Here is a 26,269-nt window from a genome sequence, read left to right as displayed (position 1 = left end):
CCTCCACACAGCACTTATGTTGGCATTTTACTTTTTCAGGGTCCTCCTGGTCTCACCGGTCCTCCAGGCCTGATCGGTGAACAAGGCATTCCTGGACCTCGGGTAAGTCTGTCTTGATCCCACCCCCTCTCTTTAGCTAAATGGATAGCATGTTGCCCCAGCAGGCTGAGAGTTCCATGTTTCGTGAAGGGTGACAGGAGACAGACCCCTCAGCCCGACTCTTTGACAGCACAGACCTGGGGCCAACGTCAGTCCTCAGAGCAACTGGCTCGTTCACCCTGAGGAAGTTAGAGGGCGTTTTTCTTGATGCTCCAGGGGCTAAGTCCCAATGCTGCCCCTTCCAAACATAGGCCACCTGGGAGGTGAGCAAAGGAAGGAGGGGCCTCATTGCAGAAGTCTTAGGGTGGGTCTGCAGGAAATCAGATGAATCGACCAAAATTCTCAGATCACTCTGTATTATTTCATATTTGGCCCCTGGAAATTGCCCCTGTGGTTTGCTATTTGTGTAAGGAGTTCCCCATCCTCAAGTTCGACATGGAAGATGTTCCTTAAACTTGCTGTCACTGCAAACATCAACATCTATCTTGGCTGTTATCGATGATGAACAGAAACATGGTGTAGCTGAGCTAGGACCGGGTGCCCATACTCTGGTGTCCCTTGGGTCTGCCAGGGACAGGGAGGCATCTTATAACTTGTTCCAGAAATTAGTAATGACTAATAAACTGGCAATGAACTGGCCTGAGGCTACATAAATGCACAGAAATGTTTTACAGGGGAAGGAGGAACTTTGTGAGAGCCCCTATCTGCTTGGAAAGTCCTTCCCAAGTTTGAAATCTGATAAATACCTATTTTGTTTTAAATATTTATTTAAGCTCTGACTAGTCAAGAATTTAAGATGGTGCAGGGGTGAGTTGAAGCTCTTCAAATCGTTAACAGTACAAACAGCTGCCACCATCTGGATTTGCCGCATCTGTCAGGGTCACTTCTGGGCTCTGTAGGCTGCACTGCATTTTAAGAGCTATGTTCCTTTGTTGACTTATTCACTCACTCGATGAGAAAGTGTGTATAGGTTTCCACACCTGTAAAGTCAGGTGCTCGTTGTGGAGGTGTGGAACGGGAGAGGAGGTAAAGCCATATACATCCGGGTGTTTGTTCCCTAGTCTGTAACTTAGGAGGTGAACGTTAATTACTGAGACGTGTGCACACCTGTGAAAACTGGTCACACTCATATTTTAGGTTTGCACAAGCCATCTCCATGCACGTTTGCACTGGGGTCTCCAGGGCTGAGAGTGGCAGAGAGCTGTAGGATCTGACCTCCACACGGGGGCAGCAGGGGGTGGGGTGGGGCTTGCGGGAGGCGGGCTTCGGACGCTTTGGCTTGGAGGGCGAATGTTTCACTGACTCTCTCCTCTCCTCGTGCTCCAGGGAAGCGGGGGGACCGCAGGTGCTCCTGGAGAACGTGGCAGAACCGGGCCCCTGGGAAGAAAGGTTTGTCTGGAGCTCGTGTTTCCCCAGGCCGGGGCCTGGCCAGACACCATGTCACCGCTCCCTCGTTTGTCAGTCTGTCCAGCTGCTTGGTTTGCACATCCCTTCTCCTCCCCTCTGGTCTTTTCCACCAGGCCTCCCCAGTGGACAGTGGCTGGGCCAGTGGGATCACTCTCCCCGCCTTGAGGGCACGCACGGGCTGTGTGCAGTGGGTTGGCCTGAGTTCTCATAACCAGCACTGCCAGCCGCTGCTGAACTGCCGTATCTTTTCGCGCCCAGGCTTGTGAGGACAGTTCAGCATCCTCAGGGCCCTTGGAGCACATGAGCGGCACTAGGACCACTTCCGTATTACGCTGAATATTCTCCGGATATTGACGCTGTGCACAGCAGCCCCGCTGGCCACGTGCAGCTAATCCAAGGGTCCCAGAGCCCGGCTGCTTTGGATAACAGCAGCTTGCTCTATGCAGGCTGCCTTTCTATGAGCCTTGAGAACAACGACTATTCATCATAACCAGTCTGAGAGGCAGCATTTTCTCGGGGAAAGCAGTGTATTCATGTGACTCCAGCCTTGCCTCTCTGCCCCTCGTGGGGCCACTGGCTTTCACTGCTGACTCCACGCCTTCCTCTTTCCCGTCTCTCTCTCCTCCCCGTCGGCACGTCCCCGTGCCATGATGATGAAAAGAACAAACACAAGCCTTCCTGGATTCTCTTCCAGGAGTCAACACGTGGACGTTGCAATTTAAAAAATCATTAACATCAAAATCTAAAAGGTGAAGCTAGCAGCTTGTGGCAACCCTACCGATGATGTCACCCAGAACAAGGGCAGGGCTTGGAATCACATTTTAAATCGTCCCAGACCCACAGGTGTCTCAGCCCTGTTTCTTATGTCTAGGGCGAGCCCGGAGATCCAGGACCCAAGGGAAGCATCGGGAACCGGGGCCCTCGTGGGGAGACGGTAAGATCAACACGTGCACGGGGCCCAGGCTGCCGCTGACTCCGCTGAGATGCTCAGGAAGCAGGGAGATGTGGCCTTGTGCTGGGCTGGCCTTTGTCATTGCAACTTGGGTTGGTTCCACAAAGAGACAGCTTGATAGCTGCTTCTTATGTTACTGGGGATGTGATTGAAAATAGTGAAACCTGCTGCTTATAAGTTTCAAAATAATTTTTATTTCACTGGAGGGGGAGTGAATAGAGACATTTTTTCTTGATTTCTTTCTGAGAAGTGAATGTGGTGGTTTACTGACCCTTGAACCACCTTCATTTCAGGTCTTGCAAATGCTTTTGGAGCTCAATTAGATGGAGCTTTTCTGCAAAGAAATAAATGTCCTTGGTTTAAAATGGAATGGGCTTTGATAAGATCTCAATTCAGATTGAAACTGTTTGTTTTGAATGAGACATGCCAGCAACGGAAATTCTAACTTTGAGAATTCATTTTAAAAACCTTATTTAAAAATACCCTAACTGCTCTCTTGCAATAATGTTGTAACATACGTTTCTGTCCAGGAAAAAGAAATCTCCAGTACATTGGGAATTTTTCTGTAAAATGAGTCATTACACCTAAAAACTACATAAGTGGACCAGGTTGATCTGATTCACAATCCCAAATCTTGAAAATACTTTTCTTGTGTTTGTAATTTCTCTACAGCGAACTGAAATTTAAAAATCCATTGCTATTACTGCCTCAGAAGCAGAGGGGAAAAAAAATCAGACTTTAAAATCTACTCAAACCATTGAATGAAATCTCTTCCTGATTCTGGTTCTATAAATTTGGGGCAACAGCTCTTTAGCTGTTTAAAACTGTAAATTAACTAAGGAGCATGTTCTGTGTATGTTTTAGAGATATTAATGTATATTTCATGCAAATTCTTTTGATTCTTTTGAAATAATCAACAGTATCCAGTTCGGAAAGCCCCCCAGGAGAGAGTGATAGGGACAGATCTCCAAGTACAGGGAAGTGGGTTTGGGGAAGGAAGGCAGTCTAGAGGCATGACCTGGAAGGAAGGGAAGGGGCACCGGGGAGAGGGGAGTAAGGGCTGAGCACAGAAGACTCAGGAGGGTGTGAGACTGAGTCCTGCGTTCTTGCTTTGAAGTAGAATCAAAGACTCATATATGCATAGATCACGGTGGCCTTCAAGAGTCCTGTCAACTCTAAGATTCCCTGGTTCCATGCGTCTTTGATTCTACATCCAAACAGCATCTCTACCAATAGCTCGTAGTAGTTCTTTAGTACAGACACAGTCTTGTTTGCTCTGGAGGGTGGGATAGGACTAGGGACTCTTCCTTGAGCTGTACCTTGATCTGGGAACATTCCAGGGATGCAAAGACCCACTGCTCAGGGCTTTAGAAAAAGAAGGTCATGGTGTGCCTGACAGGGGCACCTGCAGTAACGCTGTCTTTCCACTCTTAGGGAGATGACGGACGAGATGGAGTTGGCAGTGAAGGACGCAGAGGCAAAAAAGTATGTGTCTGCCGAGGATTCTTGAACTTCTGACATGCTGTATTTTTAAAGAATTATCTCTCAAAATTGAATTGTAATGTAATGAATTTTTTCTCTTGGTGACGCTACGGATATATTTTTTCTGCTCGAGAATAATTTATGTTAGATGACTTTAAGTTGGGACCAAATATTGAGTCATTTATTTTTTTATAGGGAGAAAGAGGATTCCCCGGATACCCAGGACCAAAGGTAAATATTCCCCTAGGGGGTAAACAGCATCATTGTTTCAGGATGAGTCTGATGTGACCATGGACTGAAGGTCACCATATCTTGGGTCTAGTCTTCAGTCAGACACTTACTAATCAAGTGACCTTGGGAAAGGCCCACCCTCTCCAAGACACTCCCTCATCAGTCACATGGAGATGACAATATGCCCTTGTCATGGTGCTTGTGAGGATTAAATGAAGTGGCACTGCAATAAAATACTTTATAAACCTTAAGATGCTAGTATAATCTGTATGATGTTATCATTAATGTAAGTTCTAAGTCCAAGTTCAGTAAGCTTAGACTGAGTCTGCAAATGCCACAGCTGCGCAGGTAACTTGGTGGAAAATCCATCAAAATTAGCCATTTGGCCGCTCTGGGAAGTGTGGTCCAGAGGCCCCCAGGGACCCTCAGCTAGACCTGCCTCTCAGAGCTTAATGTGCTGCTTCCTGGCTCTCTTCCCAGGGCAATCCTGGTGAGCCGGGGACAGACGGAGCGCTGGGACCCAAAGGCATCAGAGGCCGAAGGGTAAGCTTGCCTGCACCTTCCTGGTAGCGGGTCTGAACGCTGAAGACTCCACTGCTTCTTTGAAAGTTACCCTTCTTCACTTGCAACCTGGCCAGAGATCGTATGGGGTGGGAGTACAGGAATCCTAAGCCTTAGACGGATGTACTCAGGACACCCTGCAGTTGTGTCTGTGCTGTCTTCCTTTGGTCACGCTCCCTTTAGAGGGAGGTCTGGAGGGCCCCCTCGTCTAATACGTCTCAAAGGTCACTAGCCCATGGTCCACTCCTCGCCTGGTGCCGGGGGACTCAAGTCTCACAATGAATGACATCAGAAGTCTGTGCAGACATATTTGGTCATGCCCACCAGACGGCGTGGAGACAGGATTTCATGAGCTGCACGAAGTGCTTACCAGGGTTCCAAGTTCAGAGGCGAGCCAGGCTGAGACCATGTATTCTCTCGCCTCCCCACCATGAAAAGACTCCTCTTTCTTAAGCTACTTTTCATTCTGGATTATTCTCCGTAGTGGATGTTTACTCATCCTTTTAAGATTGCCCTGAGTCTTGAATTAGCAACTTGTGGCCTAGAATTGGGTAAAGGCTTCTAACAGTTATTTTTAGCTTAAAATATAGTTAAATTCATTGTAATTATCCTGTTAATTTTCTCAGTGAGGACATTCAAACTAGATCACTTATTACTCACGGTAGAGTTTTAAAACATTGGATTGGTTATCTACATCGAAAAGTGAGCTAATTAATTATCAGTTACTGCTTTCTTATGCATCCATAGTGGTCTTATTAAAGGTTCTCAGGCAAGCATCTCTCTCACTTTGACCTGCCAGAGAACAGAGTTGTGGGAGATGCACATCAGTTTTGTTAGGGCCACTTGTCCCTATACCTGAATTTTGGAGACACTTAAGGTCTCTTAAAGTGAGAGATTCCTTGTGGTGATGGGGGACATTAGACGAGATCACCTCCACCACCCTTTCCAACTGCAGAAGCTGAGAATTCTCCATCTTCTGCCACAATTGAGCAATGTTTGTTCTGCTTCTAGGGAAATTCAGGACCTCCAGGGATAGCTGGCCAGAAGGGAGACCCTGGTTACCCAGGACCATCTGTAAGTACCTACCCATTTCCAATCAAGCTGCCCAAGGGCTGGATGCCTTACACATGGTCCTCCTTGAAAACTTTCCACTATCTCTTTTCCTCACAAAAGAGCTGTCTGCATTTTTGTTGTCGTGGTTTGTTTGTTTGTTTTTTAACCACTTCCCTTCTGATACCACAGTAGAGAAAAGAGCTTTTGAGCTTTAGAGTACCAAGAAAATTTTAAAGCAAGTTTCACATGGAACTCTATAATCTAGGGTGTATCGTAATTTGCCTTTACAATTTCCTGGTGTAGGTTTGTTTGAGGTTTGTGTTGAGGACAAACTAAAGAGAACACATTTGAATACCTCTTGATTGCATCTTGTGGAAAGAGTATAGTATAGACCTCGGTTTGGGGAAGATTCCCTTTGGTCTATAAAATCCCCAAGGGAGCTACTGATCAGTGGTTGAAACCCCACTAGTGACCTAGGGCCAGGAGGGCACCTTTCTCCAGCCCCTCCATATCCTTCATCATGAATGTCTTTGTTTCCTTGCTTGAATTTCTTCCTGTACTGTCTCCTGACATTGAAATGGATGAAGTTCACAGAAGAATGGAAAAGATAACTCAGGAAGTGGGGAAATCATCCTTAGAAAGAAAGGTTAGAGGGTTGAATTGGTTGAACCCAGGAGAAGATGGTAGAGTCAGGTGTTTAATCTGGAGAGGAGCTTTTAACGGGACATGATTAGTCCAGTTGCAGCGGGGGACGGACGAACAGAAGCAGCTGGATGGAAAGACGTTGGCTAGCCCACGAGGTGACAGCTTGACCTCGGTGGCCACACATTAGGATGAGATGCCGAGGGCAGCCATGAGTGTATCCCTGGGGTGGAATCCCGGGATGCTTAGACCTGGAGCCTCAGGGTAGCTAAGTGACTCCTGGGTGTCCCTCCTGCGACAGGATGTAGGAAGCCAGCAGGGGAAAGGCAGCTCTTCTCTCAGGAGAAGCAGCGTTTAGACTCAAGTTCAAATGTGTGATTTACGTTGATTTGCAATGAGTATCCTGGATTCCAGGGCGTGGAGCTATTTATCTTACAGGGGAAACACTTCTGTCCTCAAAGTCTCTCCTTTGCTCTTCGAGCAGTTAAATCAAATTTATAAGGAGAGCCTGTAAATGATCAAGGTCAGCCAGGGCCCACCTTGTTCCCTCTGTCATGCATCTGTAGGCCCCGGGCTGTTCCTTGGCGGGAAGCTCCACAGCCCTCACGTCTGCGAGGTCTCAGCCCCCGTCCTTGTTTTGCAGGGTTACAAAGGCAGCAGAGGTGACTCGATGAACGTAAGTTGCATGTGTGCCTCGCGAGCCCTTGCCCTGTGAGCTTTCTCTATCTGTTCTCTTACATCTTCTTTCCTTTTCCAGCAATGTGCCCTGGTCCAGAGCATCAAAGATAAATGTCGTAAGTACACGATTTTCTGCCATCTGTGCCTCATTTTTATCCTTATGTGTGAAATTCGCACCCGGTGGACCAGGCTTTCACTCTCCTCTCTGTTCTCTTCTAGCTTGCTGCTACGGTAAGTCATTTCAGTAATTGGACTTCCTTCCGAGGAAAGCAGAAGATCCCTTTTCCAGGAAGTAGTTTGTCTGTGAAAACCCTCCCCCTTCCCACAGGGCCCCTGGAATGCCCCGTCTTCCCGACGGAGCTGGCCTTCGCCTTGGACACCTCCGAGGGGGTCACCCAGGACACCTTCAGCCGGATGAGGGATGTGGTCCTGAAGGTCGTGGACGACCTGACCATCGCCGAGAGCAACTGCCCGCGGGGGGCCCGCGTGGCCGTGGTCACCTACAACAATGAGGTCACCACGGAGATCCGCTTTGCTGACTCCAAGAAGAAGTCCGTCCTCCAGGACAAGATCAAGAACCTTCAGGTGGCTCTGACGTCCAAGCAACAGAACCTGGAAACTGCCATGTCCTTCGTGGCCAGGAACACGTTTAAGCGGGTGCGGAATGGATTCCTGATGAGGAAGGTGGCTGTTTTCTTCAGCAATAAACCCACGAGGGAGTCCCCGCAGCTCAGGGAGGCCGTGCTCAAGCTCTCGGATGCTGGGATCACACCGTTGTTCCTCACGAGCCAGGAGGACCGGCAGCTGGTCAACGCCCTGCAGGTCTGTGCTCTGGGCATCTCTGACTCTGAGAAGGTGCTCGGGTGCAACTGTACCCTCCCTGATGGGTTTGCACCCCATAGCTTCTAGATGAGGCTGGTCTCACTTGTGAGACTTCCAGAACAGCCTGATGGCTCTGGCACTAGATGGACATGCAAATGCCCATGACTTATTCCCACCAGGTCCCTCTTCGCTTCTTGGAGGAGACTCTCCCAGGCTGATCCTGGAGGCCTACAGTCTCCTAGCAAGGTTCTCCAGACATCAGCGAGCCCAACAGCCAAGCTGCATCCCTGTTCAAACATTTCTCAGCCAGGCTGGCATCTAACAATTAAACAAGTCATTTAAGCATAGGACAAGGAAGCATTAGCTTCAGCCTATGAAGCAGCTAAGTGTTTCCTTATTCTTTGCTTGAATGACTTGTATAATTGTCATACTAATAATATATATATATATAAAAAGATTAATTAGTCAATTAATATTTACTCAATGCTGATTCTGGTTTTGCAGTCCAGGATGGGTGGATGATGGGCAGGAAGGGCCACAGCGGGACCAGGAGTGAGGAGGCCTTGCCTCTAGTGTTAGTACGATCACCTTCTAGCTTTAAGTCACCAAAAGTAACATGGCCCTGTCACTTACCCTCTCTGTGTCTCAGATTTCTCACCTGTAACAGAGGCTGGTGGATGAGATGGTCCCTAACGTCTTCCTTTCCAAACTGGATAGTCTATGGTTTTATCACTGCCACGTCAGCAAGAGACAATTGGGTCACTGGCACCATCTCTTAGGGTTTATTCTGCCAAACTCCAGGCCAATTTGAGAACATAGTATCGGGCTTTTGACTCCGGCTTGGGCTACCAGCCTTACGTTCCTATTAGGGGATCATGTATACATCTCCCCTTGTGAGGGCTGAGTGATCCAGAACCACGCATGTTTCCTAAAAAGCATAGTTTCAGCAAGTTCAAAAAGTCAAATATTCATTCATTTATTCAATTTAATGATGATGTGCCACGGGCTGTGATGGGCAGGACATTCTGAGTCTTCTGGAAGTGATTTCATAACTTGCTTTGTTGTTAAATCCCTTTCTAGACCTGGGCCCATGGGAGAGGGACGGAGTGAATATTTGTTAGTTGCTATTATTATTGATAGATAACAATGACATTTAGGTCCCTGCTGTCTGGTAGAGGCTATACCAGGTACTTTACATACATTATCCAATTTAATCTTCCAAATAACTTCATGGGAATTTACCGTTATCTCCACTTTGCAGCTAAGGAAACTGAATTCCAGAGAAGTTAAATAATTGTGCTTCAGGCCCAGCAGGAAGTGCAGGAGTGGGATTTGAGCTCCGGTTCATCTCATTGGAAGAAAACCTATGTTTTCCTATCATAATCAGTGCCTTCCTTCCTAACCCCACTTCCCAAGAAAGAGAAGATATTGATCTATTGGGGGGTTTATTTAATTGATGTGACTCTAATGTATTCTTCAGCTACATTTTCAAATGGGAATTTATCCTGTGTATTCCTACTAAGGATTTCCTTTTGTTTAAACCAGATCAATAACACAGCGGTGGGTCATGCCCTTGTCCTACCAGCTAGCGGAGACCTCACGGACCTCTTGAAGAAAGTCCTGACTTGTCACGTTTGCTTGGGTAAGGTGCTTCTCTAAGAGAAAAAATCTGTCCGGCTGCAATTGCGAAACATACTATCCACAGAGGGACATTTGAGTGAATAATCATCATCTGTACAAAGAGCTCGAGTTAAATGAAGATTCACATAGCCTTGTATTTACCAGTGTGTATGCTGCATAAGTAGTTTCCATGCTTAAAGCCGACTGCCTCCAAACAGAGCCTCTCTTTGTTAAGAGAATGATTAGTTCTGTAGGTAACAAAGGAGGAAGTGGGCTCTGCTTATATTTTGACCTTGGAGTCCAGAATTTTATTACCTGGTTTTGTTTTATTTTCTGGTAATGTGTTTCTGGAACACATTTCTTCAAGGAGTGGCAAAGAAGTAAGGTAGTTTTCTTTTCTTTTCTTTTCTTTCATTATGCCAATGCCATAGTCTATTAACAAGGATTTCAGCTTGATTTGTTTCCTCTAGCAAGTGCTAGGTGATGAAAACTGAAATCTGGCCACGATATTGTCAGCAAGGTATACATAGGTTTCTACATTATGTGACAATTCTAATGACCCCAGACTCCCTGCAGACTGATGTGCAGTATCTCGCCAGGAGAGTCACAGAATAAACGTGCTGCCATGCTTCTTTCTAGACATCTGCAACATCGACCCATCCTGTGGATTCGGCAACTGGAGGCCTTCCTTCAGGGACCGGAGAGCAGCGGGCAGCGACGTGGATATCGACATGGCTTTCATCTTAGATAGCTCCGAGTCCACCACTCTGTTCCAGTTCAACGAGATGAGGAAGTACATAGAGTACCTGGTCCAACAGCTGGACGTGAGCCCGGACCCCAAGGTCTCCCAGCACTTCGCCAGAGTGGCGGTCGTGCAGCACGCACCCTATGAGTACGTGGGCAACGCCAGCGTGCCGCCCGTGAAGGTGGAATTCTCCCTGACTGACTACAGCTCCAAGGAGAAGCTCCTGGCCTTCCTCGGCAGCAGGATGACACAGCTCCAGGGGACCAGGGCTTTGGGCAGTGCCATCGACTATACCATCGAGAACATCTTTGAAAGTGCACCCAACCCACGGGACCTGAAGCTCGTGGTCCTGATGCTGACGGGCGAGGTGCAGAGCCAGCAGCTGGGGGAGGCCCAGAGAGCCATCCTGCGGGCCAAATGCAAGGGTTACTTCTTCGTGATCCTGGGCATTGGTAGGAAGGTGAACGTCAGGGAGCTGTACAGCTTCGCCAGTGAACCAAACGACGTCTTCTTCAAACTCATGGACAAGTCTACTGAGCTCAACGAAGAGCCTCTGATGCGCTTTGGGAGGCTGTTGCCATCCTTCATCAGCAGTAAGTCCTGCGCACACTTGGCTCCCAGGGATGGGGCCGCGGGCACGGGAATGATAGCTAGTGTGCCCGTGTTGACCCGTCCATTCATTCAACAAGTACTACCACATCCCAGACACACTGTTAGGAGCTGGGGTTGGCAGTTGACACAGACGGGAATCTTGCCCTTGTTCACTCGTTTATTCAACCAGACTTGACTAGACCCCTCCCAGCCATGGACTGTGTCCCTGGGAGTTTATAGTCTAGGTGGGTGAAGGGGTCAAGTGCACATTTATTAGGCATGACATAATACGCTGTTATGTCACATTGAGTGTGCCCTGATGGGGATCAGGGAAGCTTCTAGAAGGAGCAGCATTCATCTGGGCTTAGCCCCCAACCCTACACTTGGATACCTTTGAGCCTTTACCCGATATGGCTCTCCCTCCGCTAAATGATCTCTACCCTTGCTTCAGCAACAAACCCGCATTCGTCTTCAAAAATTATCTCCATACCCCCTGCTCACTGCGATGGTCCCCACTCCCAAGGCTTGGGCCTTGTTAATCTGGATGTTGTACTTACCGCATCTATTTCATGGCCCGTTGGTCATTCATTTATGGGTATGTGGTCCCAGTAGACTGCACATCCTGGAGGAGGTGTATCATTCATCACTGCCTTGATGGAGTCAGGCACAGGAAAGCATCTAACAAATGAGGGAGATTTATAAAGTATGACCTGTCCCCCTAAAGTTTTAGGGGAAAAATGTGAAGCAAGGGTAGGCCAGCAAGTTCACCCAGGAGCCACTATTACCGTCTTCGGAAAATTAAAACAGAAGTTTTGTTAAACAGCATTGAGAAAATGCTCAAAGTAATTCTATTATAATGTGATGTTCAAGAGCTTGGAACTTGGTAAATTCTGCACTTGATTTTTCTTCTATTCCTGTCTTCCCTCACATTGAGTAAATGTTACCTTTAACCTAATCACCCAAATATTGCCAAATAGGAGATACAGGCTTAAGATGTTTTATGGATCAAGTACCATTATGCTTCATGTTTCAAATCACTGGACTTAGATTGTCTGGAAGAATGAATTAATTCAACAAATATTCACGGACTACCTATACGTGATCCATTTAACTCCTTAGCAGATTGATTTTAATTTGCATGTGGTTCACATGCCCTTAAATATTTCTTTGTCTCTTTTTCTCTAGGTAAAAATGCTTTTTACCTGTCCCCAGATATCAGGAAACAGTGTGATTGGTTCCAAGGGGACCAACCGGCAAAGAATCTTGTGCAGTTTGGTTACAAACAAATGTAAGTGATTATAATAACTGTCTCAGAAATTAGAGCGCTAGAGGGAATGCAGAGGTCCTTCAGCCAACGCCTAACTTTATGGGGTGAGGATGTTGAAATCCAGAAAACGTGACTTCCCAAATGTCACGAGGGGCATTTCAGGGGAAGAGTCTCTTGTATCCGTTAGCTTTTGCTGTGTAACAAATTACCTGAAACTTAGCAGCTTACAGTAACAACTGTTTATGTAGTTTGAGATTCTGTGGGCTGGTGGGTTTTGCTTGGGCTCAGCTGGGCAGTTCTTCTGGCCTCTATGGAGCTCATTTTCATGTTTGTGGTCAGCTGCTGGTCAGCTGTGGACTGGTGGTCTAGGGTGGTCTCATGTGGGTGGCTCATCTGGGCTCCACGTGGCAAGCCTGGGTTTGTGCACAAGGAGACTGGGAGGGTTCCGTGAGAGAAGGTGGAGGTGAGCAAGGCCTCCTGAGGTCTAGGCTAGAGCTGGCACACTGTTACCTGTGCCTTATCCTATTGGCCAAAGCGTGTCCAAAGCTGGCCTCGCTAGATTCAAGAGTGGGGAGCTGGGCTTGTTGGGGGGACCTGCCACATCACATTGCAAAGGGCATGGGTACAGAGAAAGTGGGCCACTGGGGCCATATGTCCCAACAGTCTACTATAACTGGTGTGCAATGATTTCATACAGAAAGATTGGATACATTAAGCAAAAAATGGACTCCCCGTCTCTCAAAATGATTAATGCTGTAATGACACAGGTGGTGGTGTTAGCAAAGGGAGGTGACACGCAAGGTCTCCTAGGAAGACCGATGAGATGGTTGGGAGGTGGGTGGGGCTGCAGTGCCCATGGTGATGCTGGCTGCTCGGCACATGCTCCGTGGCCTTATGTCCAGCGCCATCGTTGGTGCCAACTGCAGGAGTAGAGAGGAGGGCACTGTGGCTGTGTGGCAGAGGGCTGGGCAAGGGGGACATGGTGGCAGGAACTGAGATGAGGCACTGTACCAGCAATTTGTGCCCCTCAAGAGAAGGCCACAGAGGATCATGCTTTGGGAGAAGGGGAGGTTTTGTCTGTTGCATCCAGACGAGATGCAGATTCGAATTATCCTTGTAAAGTGACTACCTGCCTTACTCTTGGCTGAGCCCCAGGGTGACCTCTTCCAACTGCCCATACTTCTCCCTATACCCCTTAACTCCTTCAGCTTTTGCCTTTGTCCTCAGAGGGAACGCTTAACATTTCAGCCTAGTAAGTTGAAAATCATTCCCAAGGCAGCGGTGACCCTTCTCTGGTGCTATCATGCTCATTCTACTTGATCTAGGTTCACAGGTTCTGTTTTTCTAGCCTTGTATTATCTGTATAATTTCCCTCGAACATTCCGTCAATTTGGCTCAACTTTATCTTTAGGAAAACAGAATGAACAAAGCAACCTTGTATCTGAAGTTTTATGATAGCAACTTGAAAATATACTGCCTATGCCATATAGCATGACATTTCTATAAAATAATGAATGTTCATCTCAGGGCAAGTAATGAACAAAATTGGGTCTGTGCTACCATGTCTGATGGTTATGTTGCTGTTCTCTTTAGAGATTCATAGTCAATCAAGAAATTGTGAGAAAAACAACCACATACACAAAAATTAATACAAACAAAAATATACAATATGCCCTAGGGATGAAAGCGTATGCCGACTTGATCATTTTCCAGCTCAACACAGCATCTTGCTTATTTTTTTATTTAAACTTTTTAGTGGAAGTATAGTTAATTTACAATGTTGTGTTAATTTCTGCTGTACAGCAAAGTGATTCAGTTATACATATATACATTCTTTTTTTAATACTCTTTTCCATTATGGTTTATCACAGGTTATTGAATATGGTTCTCTGTGCTATACAGTAGGACCTTGTTATGTATCCATCCTGTATATGACAGCTTACATCTGATAACCCCCAACCTCCCACTCCATCCCTCCCCCAACCGCCCCCCCCCCCCACCGCCGGAGCAACCACAAGTCTGTTCTCTATGTCTGTCTATTTCGTAGATAGCTTCATTTAACACAGCATCTTGTTGAGTGGCTACTTTCTTATAACGAGCGTAGCTATTAACTGATCTTAGTTTTTGGTGTATGTGTTTCAGTTGGTCAAATTTTATAATTAGAGCCTTATTTAAATAGTTTATTTTTACTATTTATTATTAACAATAAGTATTATTATTATGACAATATTTATTTCTGTTTCTTTACCCTCTTCCAGCTTTTATAAATTGAAAATAAGATTTCAGGTGTATTTAGAGTACAATAGAGGCTTCCTTTTTAATAATTCTATTTTTTATATGCTGCTCAATGTCTTTTCTGTGGCACAGATCCTAAAAGGAAGGAATTTAGTATATGCAATGCTATATGTAATATATAAAAGCTACTGCATGCATTTTGGTGAGATAGCAAATTTTGCATAGAGCATGGAGTTATGTCTTTGTCTATTTTAGATAGCAGGAGAAAATATGTATGAGTTGAAATAATATTTAATATGTTTTAACAGAAATGTTCCGAATAATGTTACTTCAAGTCCTACATCTAAACCAGTGACCACAGCAAAGCCAGTGACCACAGCAAAGCCAGTGACCAACACCACCAAACCAATAACAGTGGTAAACCTGCCGGCCTCAAAGCCAGCTGCCATGAGACCTGTGGCCGAGACACCCGTGGCTGGGAGACCCATGGCCACCAAACCTGAGGCTGCCAAGTCCATGGCCACCAATCCTGAGGCTGCCAAGTCCATGGCCACCAAGCCTGAGGCCACCAAGCCCAAGGCCGCCAAGCCCTTGGCCAAGCCTGTGGCCACCAAGCCCGAGGTCGTCAAGCCTGTGACCACCAAGCTCGTGCCCACCAAGCCCGAGGCCACCAAGCCTGAAGTTGCCAAGCCCGTGGCCACCAAGCCTGACGCCACCAAGCCCGAGGTTTCGAAGACGGCCACAGTTAGACCCGCAGTGGCCGCGAGGCCCGCAGCAGCAAAGCCGGCCCCTGCCAGACCGCCTGCTGCTGCCAAACCCATGGCCGCAAAGCCCGAGGCCCCCAGGCCGCAGGCAGCCAAACTGGCCGCCACCAGGCCAGCCACTGCTAAGCCCATGGGTAAGAAAGCCGCCTACCTGGGATGTCTTATTTACTGTGTCCAGGGCTTGTCCCTTGAAACCTGTTTACAAAGCAATCCAGACACGGTCCTTGATCTGCAATCTGACATCTAGACGATGTATTTTGAAAGGTGCTGGTTTGAGCATGGAATTACCAAAACATCCCTTTTTTTCTATATTAGAAAGCAATCTTTCTCTTCCCCCCCGTGAGACTGGTGAGTTCCAAGCAAAGAGCAGGTGAAATACCCACCCCTCCGCCACCTCTGCTGCCCATTTTCCCACTCCCCGCTCCAGCCCCGAACCCCCATCGGGGTGAGCATGGGAGCGGCACATTCTCTCAGGGATGTCAGTGGGCGGCCACCACCCAGCTCTCCTGGAAATGCAGTTGTCTTCAGTTAAAGGGATGAGTTCTAAGTAGACGTAGGGTTTTAGACCCCATCGAGGGAGTGAGAGAGAGAGAAAGAAAAAGCCTGTTGTCAGCTCTTAAATGGTGAAGCTTATGTTTCTATGCTTTAGTTTTGGAGCCAGACCCGCCTCCCTTAGAATATGACTCCCGAAGATCTGGATGGAGCTTTGTAATTGCAAGTCTTGTCCCCTCTGTGAAGCATGTACCCATAGAGGAGAGGCCCAAGCCTCGTGCTGTGGCAACCCTGGGGCGTTTCGTTTAGCAAATTGAAAAGTTAGAGCCCAGACGATCGTTCTGTCCCCACAGACTGAACTACGTGCTGGTACTGCCCCTGGGAAGAATGCATTCCAGGCTGGATTAGATACGGGGGTGGGGGGTTGGTGGGCTTAATGGGACTCAGACTGTGTTATTTTTCCCGCAAAGAAGATGCTAGAAGTTCCTATAGAGTCACAAACTGTATAGAAAAGTGAAGGCAGGATGTATGTGCTCCTGAAAAAATAGAGATTGTCTTCATTTTATGAAGAGAGAGAAGCAGGGATCCCTTGAAAGAATTTCATGTCATACCCTAAAGTTCCATGATGTATATTTAATATATTTTAAATTAGGGGCCTCATTCTGTCTTGAACGCTTCAAATTAAGCACGCTGGACCACACGTTTTCAAAGTATTTCCTTAATAAGAGAGATTTTCACCAGAAAAAGAAGGTAGTTGTGTACCTGGCCGATGAACAATGAGATTTTTGATTACTGTGAATTTCACGTTTCACATATGCTGGTAGGTTACAAGATCAATATTTCTCAGGAGCTTGAAAGAGAAACTAGTTGTCTGCCTCACCTAAATTTCAGATCGACCGTCTACTGGTACATCTCTTTTAGAGTTCATCTCTGGCCTGTGTGTTACAGTCATTTAGGGTTTTATTTTTTGTCTCATGCTCTCAGCACTCTATCTTGCAGTTAAGGCAGCCCGAGAGGTCCACGCGTCTGAAATCACAGGGAGCAGCGCCAAACTCCACTGGGAGAGGCCCGAGCCCCCCAGCCCTTATTTATACAACCTCACCATCACCTCGGCCCACGATCAGTCCCTGGTTCTGAAGCAGAACCTCACGGTCACGGACCACGTCGTCGGGGGCCTGCTCCCTGGGCAGACGTACCATGTCACGGTGATCTGTTACCTAAGGTCTCAGGTCAGAGCCATCTACCAAGGCAGTTTCAGTACAAGTAAGTACACTTTTGGTTTAAGGAAAGTTGGTACCTATCTCTGCGTGGGATATCCAACGGGGCCATAAAGGGAACCATGCTTATTCACTGACCTTTTTCTGAAGCAGCAACAAGGTTAAAATGAAATCCTGTGTGTTTCGGTTGCACCCAACTTGATAACTTAACAAAATGGAAAATGGGTTCCTTGCGAACTGTTGTCCTGCCTTGGGGGTCCTGGGCTACTTGATGCAGGAAACCAGATCCATGTGGCCTGAGTGCAGCCCCTTCCCAGGGAGGAAGAAATATGGCCATGGAACCTGGCTGGGTCTCGGCTGCCCACCATGTCCCGTGTCGGAAGCATGTTTCCATGGTCAGTGAACAGAAAACACCACTGAATCATGGCTCCTTAGGGAGTCTCATCCCAGGGGCCACGGGACGTCCACAGGCGCTGTAGAAAGGGCACCAGCGTTTCCCTCCCCTGGTCTCACCGTGCTCAGCCTCTGCACTCTGCTGTGTTGGCCCTGTGCCTCCTTTGCTGTCCTGAGGCCTGGCCTGCATGATTTCCCAGCCCCCTCCCCAAGTTCTCCTGGACCCTCACCCCGACCCCTGCCTCTTCTCAACCCCTGCTGTTCCTGGGACGTGGAGGGGAGGCTCCCATTCTTTTCTCGTGGGCCAGAGTTATTCATATCCAGGAACTATGATTGAGGAAAGGCAATTCCCATCAGTTACCATACAACCCATGAAGATTTGAGTCCAAAGACCCTTCAACCCCAGGGCTCTACTTCCTTGGAAGGAAGCAGAAGATGTTATGTGGAAAAATGAGGGGATCTCTTCCAGGTTCAGAAATTTCCTCTGTTTGCTTGTTGAGATGAATCAAACGTGCAGACAATAGACATAAGCAGTGTGTGTAGAGACTTCTTGGGTCTCTGCGTTTCAGTGGCCCCTCCTTACATAAGACATGACCCAGAACGGCAAGCCTGCCTCAGTCCCATAGGGTTCCTAAGCCTTTCATTTTCTGAGTTACCTATTAGTGGTGTATCTTTTTCTTTTATAGAGAAAATTCAGCCTCCACTTCCGCAAACGGCGAGGTCAGCTTCTAGTTCAACCATCAATCTAGTGGTGAGCGCAGAACGGCTGGCTGGGAGTAAAACAGGTGAGCTGTGAAACTCTCAGGTCCACTGCAGCACTAAGAAAGCATTCTTCCGAACAGTTTAATCTGCTGGGGTTCTAATTCTCAGACCAGGAGTGACTTGTATGGAGAAAGTTTCGAAGTGGCTCTGTGTGGCCCCTCCTGGGCTTATTCTGCACATTCCAAGTTGCCTGTCCCCAGGATCTTAGAAAAAGTTGAATGAGGGCTGCTTTGGGGGCCGTAGCCAGGAACTCATGTGTCCCTTAGTCATTTCCCTGGTGCCTCATCTTGGGACTAGAGTTGATTTGTGGTCTGTGATGCAACGAAGCATAGGATTTCATCCACTTGGTGATTTAATCTAATAAAAAACTGCTTAGAAGAATACAAGACAATTCAGACTGGAATCCATGAAATAAATGGGTTTGGAAGTGACCCATGGGATCAACGTTCTGGTCCCAATTTCCTAAGCACACACCCTGGCTTAGTCCAGCCTGCCATTCTCTACGTGTCTGAGCCCAAGCATGTGCACATTTTATGTGAAATCCATGATGAGTTAGACGTGTTTCTGGAAGTGACAGCTATGACTTACTTTTGTCCTGGGCAGTGGAACTCTGGGGGACCCGTAAACTCTCCTTCAGGGGAATATGAGCTATGATGGTTCATCTGTGGGAAACTGGTTATTGAAATAGCCGATATGTTTTACTTAAGAGTATTCTGCAAAAGATATTGGTACTAATTCCACAGTCAAGGGTATTTAGATGTCTTATTGGTTTACAGACCCCAAAGCAAAGGGTTTCCACTAATTATAGGGACAGTGCATTAGTTTTTGATATATTGGCCACAGTCAGGAGAAGGAAGGCATATCTCTTTACGTTGTTAATTTCTGTAACGGATTATGACAAAAGCCATATATCGAGTGCCCAGCTGCTTTCCTACAGTGCTAGATTTAAAAGCAGCTGTGCTTTCTCAATATGCCCTGCATTGTCAGAAGCAGCAACAAGTTATTTTTTGAGCTGTTGGCAAGGATTCCCTGTTTTACTCTTTCCAGTTTAAGTTTTAAAGTGACCCTTGTTTCTCCACCTCATCCTTTTCGTAGAGTTTGCATCGTATCTCATCTGTGTTTAAATGAAATTGGGTGGATTCCGACTCCACACACCCATCTCTTTGGGGCCACTTGGAAACACAGGGCTCTCGATTCTTTTAGTTGTTTCTAGAGGGAATCTTCTCTATTACTAGAATAGTATTTTTTTTTAACATCTTTATTGGAGTATAATTGCTTTACAGTGTTGTGTTAGTTTCTGCTGTATAACAAAGTGAATCAGCTATACATATACATATATCCCCATATCCCCTCCCTCTTGCGTCTCCCTCCCATCCTCCCTATCCCACCCCTCTAGGTGGTCACAAAGCACGGAGCTGATCTCCCTGTGCTATGCAGCTGCTTCCCACTAGCTATCCATTTTACATTTGGTAGTGTATATATGTCAATGCTACTCTCTCACTTTGTCCCAGCTTACCCTTCCCCCTCCCCGTGTCCTCAAGTCCATTCTCTACATCTGTGTCTTTATTCCTGTCCTGCCCTTAGGTTCATTAGAACCTTTTTTTTTTTTTTTTTTTAGATTCCATATATATGTGTTAGCATACGATATTTGTTTTTCTCTTTCTGACTTACTTCACTCTGTATGACAGACTCTAGGTCCATCCACCTCACTACAAATAACTCAATTTCATTTCTTTTTATGGCTGAGTAATATTCCATTGTATATATGTGCCACATCTTCTTTATCCATTCATCTGTTGATGGACACTTAGGTTGCTTCCATGTCCTGGCTATTGTGAATAGTGTTGCAATGAACATTGTGGTACATGACTCTTTTTCAGTTATGGTTTTCTCAGGGTATATGCCCAGTAGTGGGATTGCTGGGTCATCTGGTAGTTCTATTTTTAGTTTTTTAAGGAACCTCCATACTGTTCTCTATAGTGTCTGGAATAGTATTTTATTCCATTGATGGACTTTCCCTGTGTCCATGTATACATGGTATATCTATATCTGTACATCTACATTTATCTATCTATCTATCTATCTATCTATCTATCTATCTATCTATCTATCTTAATTCATCCACAACCCATACTGACATGTGGCATCTGGAGTCACTAGAAAGAAGATGATGAGTCAATGCAGGAATTATGAAACCATTACATACACAGATGTGTGATAAGGGTCAAAAAACCAACTACTTATAGAGCTGCAAAATGTTTTAAAATAGTTTACTTTTAGAAACAAGTTTAGGAATTGGTCTTTGTTAGAGACAGCCATGTGTTTTTCAGACTCCTTTTGCCTTTCCAATGGAAAGATTGACAGAAAAACAAGAAATTCTCTCCTCTTGACATAAATTCATGGGAACAATTCAAGAATTCATGGTAGATTGGGTAATTAAGTTTTAACTTAAGAGTTGTATAAAAAGATTTTATAAAAACTTTTAATGCTATGATTTTTAACTCAAGCTAAAAAAAATGGCAGTAAGGATGTGGCATGGTGGTTTGGGATGGAGAAGAAAACAAGTCTCAACCCCTTTGATTTCTTTTTTTTAAAATGAAGTATAGTCAATTTACAATGTTGTGTTAGTTTCTGGTGTACAGCAAAGTGACTCAGTTATACATATATATATATTCTTTTTCATATTCTTTTCCATTATGGGTTATTACAGGATATTGAATATAGTTCCCTGTGCTATGCAGAAGGACTTTGCTGTTTATCTATTTTGTATATAGTAGTTTGTATCTGCTAATCCCAAACTCCTAATTTATCCCTCCCCTGCCCGTTTTCCCCTTTGGTACCCATAGGTTTGTTTTCTATGTCTGTCAGTGAGTCTGTTTCTGTTTTGTAAATAAGTTCATTCGTGTCATATTTTAGATTCCACATATAAGTGATATCATAGGGTATTTGTGTTTCTCTGACTTATTTCACTTAGTACGTTAATCTCCAGGTCCATCCATGTTGCTGCACATGGCATTATTTCATTCTTTTTTATGGCTGAGTAGTATTCCATTATATGTATGTACCACGTCTTCCTTATCTATTCATCTGTTGATGGACACTTAGGTTGCTTCCATGTCTTGGCTATTGTAAATAGTGCTGCTATGAACATGGGTGCATGTATCTTTTCTAATTAGAGTTTTCTCAACTCCTTTGATTTCTGCTCATAATCAAGGGACAATGGATAAGCCTTTGTCCCCTGCACTGGGGGTTCCCTGCAGGCCCTAGCACACCCCAGCTACCTTCCTGAGTCACCTCCCAACATGATGCTTGAGCTCAGAGAAGCCACAATGGACCTACTAGGTCCACCAAAGATATGGGTCCGGACAGATGACATTCTGACTTCAAAGTCCCTGAAATCTGTGCATATTATTTGCCACTTGCTGGTAACTTCACCCCTCACAGAGTGTGGGAAAAGTAAATCTTCTAGCAAATTCAGTGCTTCACTGAGAGAAAATGATTAGGAATAAATTACACAGTGAGATTTGGGGATGTTTTTGGTTCTCTTATGTATGGTCCAGAGGGGATAAGAATATATAAACAGTGTTGAGTTAATATAAACAACACAATCTTTAAACAAGAATCTGGCTGGGCTGTCTTGTTTTTTAAGACTGAGTCACAGATTCAGACGTACGAAGGTGTTTTCAATCTAGACCTTCAACACTTAGGTCTCCTCTCTTCATGTGATAGACAGAAAAGAGATTTTGAGACTGGGGCTTTTGTGTCCTTCAAGGCGATGGGTGGTAGTTAGATACAGATGAGTCCAAAACCTTTCTCCTTCCTTCTGATCAGTACAGAGCCCTCAAACCCAGGACTTGAATGTTCTTTCACCCTTTCACGTGTGTGTGTGCACACACGTGTGTGTATTTCCCCCCTAGTGATTCAAGTCAGCCTGAAAATATAAATTACTTGCTCTTCTTTTTTTTTTAATTTTTGTTTATTTTGTTTATTTACTTATTTTTATTTTTGGCTGTGTCGGGTCTTAGTTGTGGCACACGGACTTCTCTCTAGTTGAGGCACGTGGACTCAGTAATTGTGGCGGCACGTGGGATCTTAGTTCCCCGACCAGGGATCAAACCTGTGGAAGGTGGATTCTTAGCCACTGGACCACCAGGGAAGTCCCTTACTTGCTCTTTTTAAGAACAAGTTTCTGCATAATTCATCTCTAGCCTTCAAGTAACAAAACAGCGCTTTGAAAAAAAAAAAAAACCCAGCACTTTGCCTAGAGAAGTCACTTAATAAACATTTGCTAAATGAACATATGTAGGTGTACACACACACACCATTTTGAAAGCTCTTCTTGAATGAAATTAATTGGATATTTACTTTAAAATGTATAAATTGAAAATGGGTAAACAGAATTAGGAGATGGAAGCTTGTTTCCCCTCCTCCCTCCCAACCCCTCCCCCATATAATCAAGGCATCTTAGAAATTTTTTCCAGGGGGTGAAACATTTTAATATAGTCATATTTTTGCAGACAGAAAAAGGAGTAACAACAAATCATTGTTTATAAGAAACTTAAAAAAATATACTAACTATATTATTCCTCAGTAGTTTCATGTATATATATTTCACATCTAAATATCAATTGCCACAATATGCATTATTTCTCCAAAGATGTATTTTCTAGACAATTCAGGCAAAAATAAGTTTTAAAACTAGCTTTTATATGTGGACGTGAATGCAGTTTAATTCCAGCACCAGTTCATCACAGTTCATCTCTGTAAGCACAAACACGGTTTGTGCTTACAGAGATGTGTTCCTTTCTTAGTTTTAAATGCTAGATACTATTTTTGTTTTTTGGCCTCGGCACGCGGCTTGCGGGCTCTTAGTTCCCCAACCAGGGATTGAACCTGGGCCCACAGCAGTGAAAACACCGAGTCCTAACCACTGGACTGCCAGGAAATTCCCTAGACACTTCTCTTTGCTTTTTTACCTCTATGAATAAAAGATTTACTGGGTTTTGATTCTGTCTTTAGGAACTGAATTTTGTCATAGTTTACCACTTGGGGTTTAGGAAACATGGTGACCAGTGTGTGAATCTATGCAGGAATTTGTGGGCAAAAATCCTGTGAAATGAAAAGGTCTTTGGTTCATGGCATCCAATGAGGGGGGAGAAGATTCAGCAGTACTAATATTTGAGTTTTCATATGTTAATATTTGCCCCTTTTGAAATTCACTTTTAATAGGTACTTCTTTACCAGAAATTTGACACAGGCATGTAATGGGAGGATAGCCTAGTGAGGGGATTCTTTTTCCCCCAGCTGAGGCCTGGCCCTGTGTCACATGGAGTGTGAGGTGTGGCAGTAAGGCCTCAGCTTGAGATGAAGGTTGATTACAACAGCAAACCAATAGCATCATTACTAACCATTCAGGATTCCAGACTTTGCAATACTACATGATTCCATTTTAAATGGTTAATACTTGTATTTTCCTCAACAAAACAAGCCCTGCAAAAAGAAAAATCCCACCCCGCTTTTTGCTTTCCTCAGCACCTAAGGGAATCACACCCACTTTTCTGAGATACATTTGCTGCCTGAAAATGGCAGTTAGCAGCAATTAAACAAATCTTTCAGTGCTTATCACAGTCTTAAAAAAGCACTGACTGTGCTAGGCATTTTTGCAGTATGTTTTGTGACTGCTAGTTTTGAGGATGCTGTGTTGTTGCTATTGTTGGTTTTAGGTTTTTGTTACCATCTCTCTCTTCCTCCTTCTCATTTTTGGCCAAAGAAGACTTGGATGAATATTTTACATGCATATGATTAGTAAAGCTAAGACTCTGAAGTTCCTAAACAGCAAAAAAAAAAAAAAAAAAAAACCAACTCAGAAAATTCACTTTTTACAATATTAAAGAATGAATCCTAAATTATTGGCCCACCCATGTGTGAAGAAATGGTTCAATGCAGAAGAGAATAAAAATAACTAACACAACGTGTAACATTCTTTTTTACTTACCCTAGAAATTAGCAATCTGTAGAAATGACCATATTTTGTCTGATCAGGCATTCCTGGGTCAGTTACACAGCTCGGAAGGAAATAAGTTCACCAATGTTTTACTTACTTTATCGATTATAAGATGTACAATTTCCCCCATTGTAGTACCTCTGAAATTGAAATGTGACTTGAAGTTGATGACATGTCATGGCTTATTGGCAGCATTTTCTCTTACTTAGTTAGTGGATTATAAAACAATAGTACACTATAAAATTAAGATATCTTAGATTTGATGAAATCCAGTATTTGCTTGGCTGTGTTCCACCATGAATAAACAGCATTGGCTGCCACAAAATGATGTGATGGGGCAAATATATGACTTTATGTTGATAATAATTTAAAGGACTAACTTAACCCCACAAGTTGAGGTACATTAAATGGCTACAAATATTTTCTCTACTTTGAAGAGACATAGCCATCTTCAAGGCCGTGTGTTTATTGCTGCATGAGAATGTAGCTAAGTCAGCTACCATGTTTGGGTTATGACGGGTCTCCAAGGGCATTTGGTATTTTTAAATTGTGAAGTATAAAAGTCTTATGAAATAAAACTCTATTGGTCAAGACCTGAAACTACATTTAAAATGCAACTACAGCTACATTTAAAATAAAGTTAAAAGTACAAAAAAAGTTTCTTTGGTATCTTTTGAGCCAATCCACACTCAAAATGTAGACACAGGAAAGTTTTATTCATTCCTGCCAATTGTATCTGCTTCAGAGGTTTGGAAGCACTTTATATCGTGTCAACAATGTCTGATCCTAAGGCAATTAAACCTTCTTCTTGTTTTGAAACCATTAAACTAATGAGGAACATATTTACACATATTCACAACTGCAGCCTAAACCATTTCCCCTCCTCTCAGCTCCCACAATTTTGCTTAAGAAAGAACTTAAATACTGATAACTTGCTGGTTTGGAAAATGTCAAATTGATGCCTTTAAAAATGCTGCTTTGAAACAGAGACACAGACATAGAGAATAAACGTATGGACACCAAGGGGGGAAAGGGGGTGGGTGGGATGAACTGGGAGATTGGGATTGACATATATACACTAACTAATATGTGTAAAATAGATAACAATGAGAACCTACTACATAGCACAGGGAACTCTACTTCACTTCGCTGTACAGTAGAAACTAACACAACGTTGTAAAACTACTATACCCCAATTAAAAAAAGAAGTTTAAAGAAATAAATAATGAATGATAATTTTAGAATCACAGAACTAAAAAAAATATGCTCCTTTTAGACACTATACAAATCTCAACTGATAAAAAAGGCAAGATTTTCCAATTCAACATGTTTTTGGTTTCAAACACTTTTTCTAGTAATAAAATAATAGATATTCATTGTGAAGAATTCAGAACATACAGAAAAATGTAAGAAAAATATGATTCCCATAATCAAAGTATTGAGTATTGATGGCCATTTATGACCACCATTAATGATCCAATGCATATCTTTCCTGTTTTTTTCTCATGAATATTACATGTGCACACACACACGTCTTTATTACAAAAGTAGGCTGTGTTTCTTTGGGTGCCTTCCACCCCATGGCTGTTGTTCCAGGATGTAGGTTGGCTCCTGTGGTTTCTGTGAACATGGGATTCCTTGGACAGGGCTTTTCCAGACATCACGCTTACATCAGTTTCCTCTCATATTTGGAAGCTCACTGAAGACCAGTAACCGTTGACTATTTCACCAGGAAGTTTCACCAGATGGGGATCTGAATCAGGCAGCCTTTCAAGTCTCTCTTTTAAAATGAAACTTATTATTATTATTATTTTTTATAAATTTATTTATGTATTTTTGGCTGCTTTGGGTCTTCGTTGCTGCGCGCGGGCTTTCTCTAGTTGCGGCGAGCGGGGGCTACTCTTTGTTGCAGTGTGCGGGCTTCTCATTGCAGTGGCTTCTGTTGTTTTGGAGCACTGGCTCTAGGGACGCGGGCTTCAGTAGTTGTGGCTCCTGGGCTCTAGGGCGCAGGCTCAGTAGTTGTGGCGCACCGGCTTAGTTGCTCCGCGGCATATGGGATCTCCCTGGACCAGGGCTCGAACCAGTGTCCCCTGCGTTGGTAGGCAGGTTCTTAACCACTGCGCCACCAGGGAAGCCCTAAACTGAAACTTATTAAAAAATAAAAAAATAAAAAATAAATAAAATGAAACTTATTTACATTGTTATTCTAGGCAAAAGTGAACCAGGAAAGGTTGGTGATAATTTTCACTCCC

The 26,269-nt window shown here is 44.6% G+C and overlaps 1 protein-coding gene across 2 annotated transcripts in view; it reads left to right on the top strand.

Annotated features, from left to right (window-relative positions):
• Positions 1-26,269, top strand: part of COL6A3 (collagen type VI alpha 3 chain) — a 69,190-nt gene that overhangs the window by 38,622 nt on the left and 4,299 nt on the right. For both annotated transcript variants that reach the window (XM_061188847.1, XM_061188840.1), the window contains 17 exons: positions 40-102; positions 1,426-1,488; positions 2,378-2,440; positions 3,893-3,943; positions 4,136-4,171; positions 4,652-4,714; positions 5,744-5,806; positions 7,071-7,103; positions 7,185-7,221; positions 7,325-7,336; positions 7,434-7,927; positions 9,473-9,569; positions 10,187-10,885; positions 12,069-12,171; positions 14,694-15,283; positions 16,641-16,904; positions 17,938-18,036. In XM_061188847.1, coding sequence (XP_061044830.1) covers positions 40-102; positions 1,426-1,488; positions 2,378-2,440; positions 3,893-3,943; positions 4,136-4,171; positions 4,652-4,714; positions 5,744-5,806; positions 7,071-7,103; positions 7,185-7,221; positions 7,325-7,336; positions 7,434-7,927; positions 9,473-9,569; positions 10,187-10,885; positions 12,069-12,171; positions 14,694-15,283; positions 16,641-16,904; positions 17,938-18,036 — 2,830 coding nt within the window. The remainder of the gene's footprint in view (positions 1-39; positions 103-1,425; positions 1,489-2,377; positions 2,441-3,892; positions 3,944-4,135; positions 4,172-4,651; positions 4,715-5,743; positions 5,807-7,070; positions 7,104-7,184; positions 7,222-7,324; positions 7,337-7,433; positions 7,928-9,472; positions 9,570-10,186; positions 10,886-12,068; positions 12,172-14,693; positions 15,284-16,640; positions 16,905-17,937; positions 18,037-26,269) is intronic.

This window comes from Eubalaena glacialis, chromosome 1 (genome assembly GCF_028564815.1).
Source record: "Eubalaena glacialis isolate mEubGla1 chromosome 1, mEubGla1.1.hap2.+ XY, whole genome shotgun sequence".
NCBI classification, from domain to species: Eukaryota; Metazoa; Chordata; class Mammalia; order Artiodactyla; family Balaenidae; genus Eubalaena; species Eubalaena glacialis.
This window is presented reverse-complemented; position numbering and strand designations above follow the sequence as displayed.